The following is a 10,623-nucleotide window of genomic DNA, read 5'->3' on the forward strand; positions in this document are numbered from 1 at the left end:
ATACGTCCAATAAATCTTAAAATGTTCTACGCTCCTCATATTTTTAATCTGATTTTGGCAACTTGTTTCTAAAAATTTACAATAATGGGATTCATGGGCGATGGCAAGTAACCAGGAATTTTATTATTCCACGCAATTAGTCAAACATACAGTTAGTTAATAGATCTACTCTATGCAATCTATTGGTTTGACAATAGATTCCAAGATCATACAATGTCTCCGTTCAGTCTCGAAAAACCAAGTAATACCCCCTGTAGGGGCAGCTGCGCGTGCAATTGTGAGGCAAGGGTCGCACAATCCCTAACCACACCTCTCCTGAATCGACACTGTTTGAGTCCAGTGGCAAGGAACCTCCAGGACGACGGAAAACAATGCCGAGATAAGCGGAGAGCACATACAGCACCTGGAAATCCCAAATGGTCACCCATTTAGTACTGACCAGGCTCAACGTTGCTTAACTTCGGTGCTCTAACGGGAACCGGTGTATCAACGTGATTATGCCGTGTTTATTTCAAGATCAATTACAGTATATCAGTGTATGAGGTTATTTTATGACGAGAAACAATACCCATTCGGTACGATTCAGTCTACATAACTAACTGAAAACATGTTCTTCTTTTATTAATACACATTCCCTGAACAGAATCGATAGATGAAATATTTAACGCTGAGATTTGAAACCTAGCAGTTTTGTCAGCAGTCGAGAGCTTTTAACTTTACTGCATCGCTACGAAATAATAGACATTATAATGCTTAAATCTTTGTATTTGTATCTAGAGCTGAAATGCCTGCTGGAGACAACTTGAATGCCTACAGGAGAGAACTCAAGTGCCTACTAGAGGAGAGGACTTGAATGCCTACTAGATATTATACTCGAGTGTCTAAGGTATCTATGTAAAGGGGTTTGCCATGTGAATACTTTTCCTTAGAAGTAAATTCTGACTAACTATTAAGAATTACATAGTATTCGCAACCCAAATAAGATATCCTCACTATGGCTAACTAACATTAGCAATCTATGAATTTTGACATGAATGAAATATAAACTAAAGTCGCGTCTATGGACATGCCAGAACCCACACTAACAACTTGAACTTGAATGCCTACGGAGAGAACTTAAATGTCTACTAGACACTATCCTCGAGTGTCTAAGATCTCTTTTTACAGGGGTTTGTCAAGACAATCTGGCATGAGGATACTTTTTCCATAGAAGTAAACCCTGACCAAATATTCAATATCACATAGTATTCGCAGCCCAAATAAGATCTTTTTTATGGCTAATCCACATTAGCTATTACGGGGAATGGTGCATCTTCTCCAAGTGATGTTACCTCGAGTAACAACGTTAAGCTGGATACTCCACCAAACTAGATGAATTCTTGTCCTGCAATCCAGTAAGACCAAGAGACCAAAAATAAATAAATAAATAAAAGATATAACAAATGAAAATGGTTAATCGGGAAAGGAATTTTATATTCTCAATTTCTTTATTAACTCAATGTTTGACAGATAAAGAACTTTAATGGAACATTCGAATATCTATGTATCTCATATAGAGTTCAAGTGTTTGTCCCAGGTAGCGGGCCCCTTGATTTCTGAGAACTTCGATTAAAGGAAAAAGAAACGAGTAATATATTTCCTATTTCATATATATACAAACTATAAATAATTACACTGTGTTAAAAGCACACCCTCACAGGAATACCGACCTTATTTCATCAAAATGTGAAGAGCAGGCCTTTTACCTTGAATGTAAGAAAAACGGCCTCACTTGCTTCATGTGAAAATTTTCAATTTTTTTTTATTTTTGTGTGTATGTGTGTGTGTGTGTGTGTGTTTTGTTTTGTTTTTGTTACCGGCTATTGTAAACCCCAAATCCTATTATCTACCAACACATGAAAATAATGTCATTGTCTTTGTTACGTAACACAGAAAATGATCGTGAAATCAAAGGAAGCTGGAAAAGATGAGGAGCATGAGCACCACATAAACATCCATTGGCTGGACACGGATTGTATGGAAATCATGAGTAGGTTCATTGCCACTCAAATTCCAGAGAATCCTAACGACCCTCATCAGGGAGAGATCAACGGGAAACGGTTGTTGCGAGGAATACAAAGTGATTTTCACTGGTAATCGACAGGCGCAAGGAAACTGGACATCTTGAGTAACATGTTGTCACTCAGACTCCAGAGAACACCACATATTATTTCAAGTAATCAATCATTGGAAATGACTTATGTGGAAACTCTTACTGAGTTAAAAAAAAAGAAATAACAAGAATAAAACTATTATGCACATAGAAAATTCATAGCTAAGTGTGTGTTATTGCCGAGCATCCATTTTTATATTGAGTATTGCCTCAGCCGTGCATCAACAACTTGCTTTGACAAGGATTACGCGGGGATTTCCTGGAAACAGACAAACAGAATTCTACGTGTGTGTTTCAAACCAGCTGAGATTCGGGTTAGCATCAGTCGGACCAACTAGGATAGACACTTTGCAAGAACGAGACGCAAAGATGCGTCGATGAATTCCTGGAAAAGTGTATTGGTGACTATATATTATAGAAAGATATATAATGAATCACAAAAGGTCGCTCTTTTTAATCATAATGCTCCCGTTTTCGTAGCTCTTCGACTTTTTGTAGTAAAAAAGTGGCTTTACGTGTTGAACTAGCATTGTATTCGTGTAGCAATTCGAATTTTCCAGAAACGCGTGTATATTTTCCTTCTTCCGAAATCGGCATGACATTACATTATGATATAACTTTGATGTGTAACTTTATTTAATTATTTAACCTTCTTCCTAATTAACTAATACCTATTTAACGTTTTTAAATATTGATTATTCAACTTGATTTTGCTTTGGAAATTGATTCTCATAAGAATAGATTTGAACTATTTGAAAAACAAGTAAAGCATACATGGTCCCCCGTGAATGCACAGTGAACGAGGCATAAAAAAATGACTAAGTTAATCATTTGTCCCCTCCTCCATTTAGTCCGAAAAGTCCCCAGGGTAAGTCAAATCCTGGTGAAAATTTACAAACGGTGCAGTTTCAGGCCTTAACATATGTAAATTTGAGTTCTGCACCATGCAAAAAAGAAATGATTAAGTCCATCATTGCCCCCGACACACAATTAGCCCCAAAGTCCCCAAGATCTTAACATATATAAATTTGAGTTCAGCACCATGCAAAACTGCGAAATAGACATACACAAAAAATTTTGGACAAATATGGTAAAATAGTCCGAAAAATGGAGTGTTTTTATTATCCCGAAAAGAGCCCCCGGAACACACCCAAAAGTTATCGCGAAGTATAGACAAACAAAATTATATAGAAATCAGTTAATTACAACTTTTCAGAAAGTTTTATAAAAATCCAAGGCATCATTTTTTGAATAAGCACAAAAGTTTCAATTTAACGATTTTAACCCGAAAGGCACCCCTAGAGGTGAAGGGAGCAACCGGAGTTTTCGCGGAAAATCCGTTCTGTTACTTTTTTTATTCATATCATGTTTAAGGTTTGTGCAGAATTTCAACAAATTCCAATGCGTAGTTATTAAAAAATTGTTTGGACGGACGAACGGACAAGGGAGAATTTACAGGTCCACCCTCCTTTTTTCGGGGGATCCAAAAATATTTTCATATAAGTACACAGCCGTACATATATATCGTCTAAGTGGTGGTCCTATGTGCAGAGAACGCGTGAAAAGAATATATTTCAGCGGAGGCTTTAAAACTCAAAAGAAGGTCCACTATAAAGCGTGCCATTTTGAAATACGTTTATTGTTTTGTACCAGAAAGTGTAAGATATTGGCCGAACTAAAAAAAAAAAAAATAAAACTGATTCATTGTACACATTTTTAATACAAAAGTATATCCAGCGATTGTAATACTCTGGCATGCGTTGCAACACTAATCTTCGTATAAAATACGCATTTATTCGGGAAATCAGTGCAAATAAATAATGTATATTTGTTACATTGAAAATAGGAATTGGTCGCCATAGATCCTTTGAATGTGTATATACATAGCTTTGAAATGACATGGTCTAAAGAGGTTGCCCTTCTCATTTCCCTTTCACTTATTGTCATAACCCTCATCTTTATTGGCATGATAATGTAATAAAGTTCTAATGTAAATTTAGTTATGATCTCTTTATCTTTTCTCATATATATATATATATATATATATATATATATATATATATATATATATATATATATATATATATATATCCCAAGTCTGTATACGTCCGTATCACACGCAAAATCTCTCTGATTCTTTTCTATCGACAAACCTCAAGATTCTACTCTTACTCTGCTACTTGTTCAACATTCGTCTACTCGCCAAGTGTATAACTATCTTCTTCGCACTTTCTCCATGACCCCATCCTTCCCTTAACACCCTTATTATTATTATTATTATTAGTAGTAGTAGTAGTAGTAGTAGTAGTAGTAGTAGTAGTAGTAGTAGTAGTAGTAGTAGTTTGAACTCATCCTCATCTTTAAGGTTTGTCTGTGTCCGTGTGTGCAAACAGCCAGGAGCCTGTAGCATGTCGGTGATTATCGTATCTGCAACTAGGTACGGCACACAGAAAGACAGACAGACAGATAGAAAGAAAGAAAGATGTAAAGACAGAAGAAAGGGAATAATAATAATAATAATAATAATAATAATAATAATAATAATAAAAGAAGAAAACAATAATGAAGAAGTAAAAGGGAAATAAGCACAATAACAAGAAAAAGAAGAAAAAAGGACAAGTAGGAGGAGAATAAAAAAAAGAGAAGGAGAATAGAATATTAATAAAGTACGGACAGACGAGAGAGAGAGAGATAGAGAGAGAGAGAGAGAGAGGAATTGAAAAAGATTGAAAGAAACAGTGAGAGGGAGGGAGGGAGAGATAGATAGAGTACGGCTCCATTGATATTATTCACTATTATCGCATCCTACCTCCGATTTCTGAAGCGTCTACACACCTACCCAATTACTCACCAACCCACACTATAACCCTGTTTTTTTTTCCTGGGCTTTACCTTCTTGTACATTTCATCCAGGCGTCATACAGTCCCTCTCTTTCTTTTCACTCCCGCTGCTACCACTTGCCTTATCGTAAGTCTTAAGCAAGCTGAGTCATGTGACCGTGCCACGGCTATATAAAGCGTGCAGGTGCCGCGTTCCAATCAGAAACACACAAGTCTTCTAAACAACAACATCGCTTACGACATACAACCATCTCAGCGCTAATTGTACAGCGCTTCCTGATTATTTTTCTCTGTTTACAATTTGACGTTTCCTAATATCGAACACTGATTTATTTTGCAACAGCACCTAATGACATCTATTTTCTAATCTATACCTATATCTATTATCCTGCTCATTATTTTTCTTTTGGGAAAATAACAATCCATATAACTTTATTTTGATAAGTGTTATACACACCCGGAAGCCATCAGTCGCTTCAACTTTTGCATCCCTCCATCTATCTATTTGTCTGTTTATTTTAACCGACTTCACGAACGGTCACATAAAGGTGCACCCGAAGGAGTTTTATAAGAAGCAGTCTTAGCCAAATCGTCAAGCTGAACATCCAGGTTCCGAAACTCTACGTTGAAAGTGCGAGTTTGAGGTCTATCGTCGGCGAGGACGAACCTTACACCATAGGCATGACCCAGGACAAACGTGAAGAACAACGCCGCGGTGAGAGGCGTGAGAGTGTCTGCTCATCAACAAGCAGCAACAACAGCAACAATAGTCTGTGCAAGGAGTACCTACTCTCTGCCCAAATGTCCCCGAACCGGGAGGCCGTCTCAGCACCGCACTCCCGTTCTTGCTCGTTCAGGAACAAACCACGATGCAGGGACGTAGAAGTACTCGGAGCCAGACCCAGGACGAACAGCATGCCGAACCCCGATCCGATCTACCTGTCCGTCTCCTGCGAGAATATTGGCGAACGACCATCCGGGGGTCTCTACCGTGTCAGGTCATTCACCAAAACCTCCAAGGGACTGGTCAACAGGGGTGATTCCTTTAAGAAGCGGAGCACCAACAGCATTATGTCCAGTGGGAGTACGGTCACTGACCAAAACGATCAGGCGTTGACAGAGCGAGACCAGAGGAGTCGTACCCGCAGCGTGGCATCTTCTCAGACGAGCAGCGTGTCCGGCCCTTACGTGACTCCTTCTTACTTTCGCCTGGTAATTCTGGGCAGCACCGGTGTGGGCAAGACCTCTCTTCTGCGACAGTTTATGACTTCCGAGTACATGGGCGTCATCGAAAATTCAGGTGGTAAGTAGATACCTTTTCTGCTATTTCTTTCGTAATTTCGGCCAGGATTAAGGGACACCTAGTGAAACAAAAACTAATTAGCGCTACCCTTTTAGGGGAGCATACCCTCTTGCTTTAGTTTTCGAGCTATCCATTTATTTGCACGCGTTTTGTCTATACATCAATGGAAGATGTTTGATAGTCTGCAAACGTAAACAGGACAAATGTGCTTAATTACTAAAGGTGATTTATATAATTAGTGTTGGATATAAAAATTTGTCGGATTTTATAAAATGAATACATTATGCATGCAGCACCTATTTCCTATTTAATAAAACTTAAATCTACATAATATATATCATATGTACCATATATATATATATATATATATATATATATATATATATATCATATATATATCTTATATATCATATATATATCATATATATATCATATATATCATATATATATATCATATATATATCATATGTATACATATATCATATATATATCATATATATATTATGTATATATATATATATATATATATCATGTATGCTTATATATTTACAATTAGTATATTTGCACAATATCCATATTTCCAAATTGTCCAATGTTGTCTTCCTAAATAAATATAACATAGTAGGACTAACAATAATACTTACAATAATACTGTAATAACATTAAAAACAACAACAACAACAAAAACAGCAAATACTACTACTGCTGCTACTACTACTACTACTACTAATAATAATAATAATAATAATAATACTAGCAGTAATGATAAGATGATGAAAAATAACAAGGAGAAAATATTACATTCATCAAACAGAATCGAAACTCTAAGAAATTCAATAATCTTATAATCCCCTTCCCTTGAATAAAACGTGACGGCACAAAATGGTTGTGAAGAGTCAAGGAGAATGTAGGGATCTAGGCGGTCGAGTACCATCCAGACCTCCTCTAGAATGACGCGGGAGCACTGGTACCTTGAGGAAGCTTATTTATTCTAAAGTTCCAAAGAGAGTGTTGGACGTCTGGTGAGACTTCTTGCCACTAACACTTCAACAAGAGCCACTTGTTATTGCAAGATTTGTTGTGACTCAGACCCAGGAACCAATTTGTTATTGCCAGTGAGCAATCATTGATAATAATTGTGTGAATACATAACAAGATTAATTGTTCCTTTTGCATTGGTTTACTGTTTTTATTCACATCTTCTTCAAAATGTATTGTTTCTATTAAAAAAAGCACACACTCACACACACACACACATCTATATATATATATATATATATATATATATATATATATATATATATATATAATTTTTCATTTAAATTTATTATAATGTCTGCACGAGGCGGCAATAAATACGGAGACAGCATTCTAGATATATGAGGGCATATCCATTAAAGGTTTGTTTTTTTTCTCTCTATTGGATAACTAATAACTTAATTTTTCATAGAGATACGACACTCCAAAAAAAAATTGATCGCATTTGAAAATTATTAGAATAGTTATTTATAGAACATCAGTATTTCTCATTATGTGATGACGTCAGCAGAGACCCCAATCCATGTGGCTTTTACTTTCTTTCTTTCTTTCTTTCTTTCTTTTTTTTTTTTTACGAAAGCAAATTACGTTGAATCTTTTTACAAAACTTGATATTGTCCTTTTATTATTATACTATTTTTATCATTTTGGATAAAATAATAAAAATAAATGTATAAAATGAATTAAAAAGTTAAAAAAAAAAAAACAGTTCTCCAATTTCGAGCATTAAAATATCTCCTATCTTTTCGTTTTTTGTTTTTGCTTTTTTTTTTTTTTTTGCTTTTTTTTTTTCAAATTATTTTTAACAGAGTCGCCTCTTTTTTTCGTTCTATTTTACCGTTATTGGGATATTTTTTCACACCTGAAAATCGAAACTTCTTAAAAAAAAAAAATCAATTGTTACTATTCAGCTTCGCCTTCTTTTCCCCTCCTATTTCCTATTTCCTGCGTCGCTTTTAAATACGTGGAAATTGACACAGCTTTCAAAAATCAATTATTTCTAACATTTAGACAATTTCTTTTAAACTACATGCATTTCATTCTGTTTACGATTGACGCTGAAGCTTTAAAAATGCAAAAAGTCGCTTCCGCGTCGCAGTTCGGCTATTTTTAGTGTGCTGATGACGGAATTCCGTGATGACGTCAATGCGCTCTTACAGTGTCTTATCGTCTCAGCGCACGAACGCCATCTGTCGCATGAGGGGTTTTCCCGATAATGAAACAGATAACCTTCAACACAATCACCGTCTTTGCGTAATTTCGTCCACTGTCTTATTTACTATAAATTATTTTTTTTTTTAATGAAATAATTCCCTTTTTTTTTATTGCCAATGGGTTGCATTATATTCAGATTACATCATCAGCTCCGATAAAATAGTCTAATATTGTCGAAGGATACATGCATGAAAACGTTGCTGTACATTCGTATAATGGCATACACAGAATGTGTATTTAAGCTCTGCTTGGAATTGAGCACTTTTTAATGAACAACAGCTATTCAGTGGGTTTCCATCTATCAAACTATATATACATATATAATGATTACTTCATCTTTATAGATGATCGCCGTCCCGCCCAACAAAACCCCACCATTGCCCTCCACGCCCTCAGTTCATCTCACATGACCACGCAGGTGGCCCCTTTAAACCAGCAGCCGACTTACATGGCTTGAAGCAAAGATGACACATAAAGTCAAGTATCTGCACCGAGTTAACTGAACCACTTTGTGGTATGGTGTCCCTGTGCACAACATACTCATATGTATATATGCACTAATATATATATATATATATATATATATATATATATATATATATATATATATATATATATATATGTATGTATGTATATTGCATATACGGATATATCTAGTGTATATTATTGCATACACTAGTAAATCTATTTTATTCCATTATACGTATCTACTGTAAGCTATCTACTTTATTTTGTTTGTATATACGTACATATTTAAATATCTTGAATTTGTAGATACGATTATATTATATCATATGTATATATATATACATATATATAATTATGTAATGTTATTCTTTATTAACATTTTTTATTATCACATACATATTTAATTAGTAGTATCCTCTAAATATATATACTTCCTATACATGACATGTACAAGTATGTTAAAATATAATATATACGTATTATATTTATTCTGATATACACATATATTAATTATAATATGATGGACACCTTTCTAATCGTCGGGGTATTACGTTGATGTCAATATAAGAATATTAATATCTGGATAACATATTATAATTCTTATTATACATGAATTATACTAATACTAATACTACTACTACAAATACTGCTGCTACTACAGTTCTGAGTATCTGTTTCAATTAATTTCTGATAAAGGGTGCTGTCAGTAAATCCATTATTTATATTATGGATGTGGTTCGATGATAAAAAATCGAACTAATCAAATGTTTCCCATGCTAAATCAAAAGTTGTTAATTTATCATACCGAGGACAAACAACATTCTTTGTATTGGAAATAATAAAACCATACATTTTAATTTGGCATGTATATATATATATATATATATATATATATATATATATATGTGTGTGTGTGTGTGTGTTTGTGTGTGTGTTCGTGTGTGTGTGCGCGTATGTGTGCATATATATGTGTGTGTATATATATAAGTATATATATATGCATATATAAATATATATACGTGTATATATAAATATATATATGTGCATATATATGTGTATATATATATGTGAATATATATATTATTTATATGTATATATATGTAAATATATATATTGTTTATATGTATATGTATTATTTGTATTATTTATTTGTATGTAAATATATATATATACATATATATATATTATTCAGCATATATATATACACACACATATAATATGCATATATATATGCATAAATATATTTATATATATATATGTATATATATGTATATATATGTATACATATATATATATATATATGTATATATATACATATATATATGTATATATATACATATATATATATATGTATATATATATGTATATATATATATATATATATATATATATATATATATATATATATATATATATAGCATTGGTAATCAGTTTCGTCTTTAAGACCAGTTCTTTACCACCGAACCACAGCCATGATATGAATCGTTGTATTTCTTACAGCCTCCATGTCTGAAATTTACTGACACTGATCCTCAGTAGTAGTAGTAGTAGTAGTAGTTGCAGTAGTAGTTATTGTAGTAGTAATAGTAGTAGTATTAGTAGTAGT

At 33.8% G+C, this 10,623-nt stretch overlaps 1 protein-coding gene and 1 pseudogene across 1 annotated transcript in view; one reads left to right on the plus strand and one right to left on the minus strand.

Moving 5' to 3' along the window:
- Positions 1-391: 391 nt before the first annotated feature.
- LOC145278608 (5S ribosomal RNA) lies at positions 392-508 on the minus strand (annotated as a pseudogene).
- Positions 509-4,755: 4,247 nt separating this feature from the next.
- LOC145277683 (GTP-binding protein GEM-like) overlaps positions 4,756-10,623 on the plus strand; it is a 14,924-nt gene continuing 9,056 nt past the window's right edge. Inside the window, exon 1 of the mRNA XM_080129362.1 lies at positions 4,756-6,296. Within this exon, the coding sequence (XP_079985488.1) occupies positions 5,675-6,296 (622 nt within the window). The 5' untranslated portion in view covers positions 4,756-5,674. The remainder of the gene's footprint in view (positions 6,297-10,623) is intronic.

This window comes from Euprymna scolopes, chromosome 6 (genome assembly GCF_053919585.1).
Source record: "Euprymna scolopes isolate OS-2025 chromosome 6, ASM5391958v1, whole genome shotgun sequence".
Lineage (NCBI taxonomy): Eukaryota > Metazoa > Mollusca > Cephalopoda > Sepiida > Sepiolidae > Euprymna > Euprymna scolopes.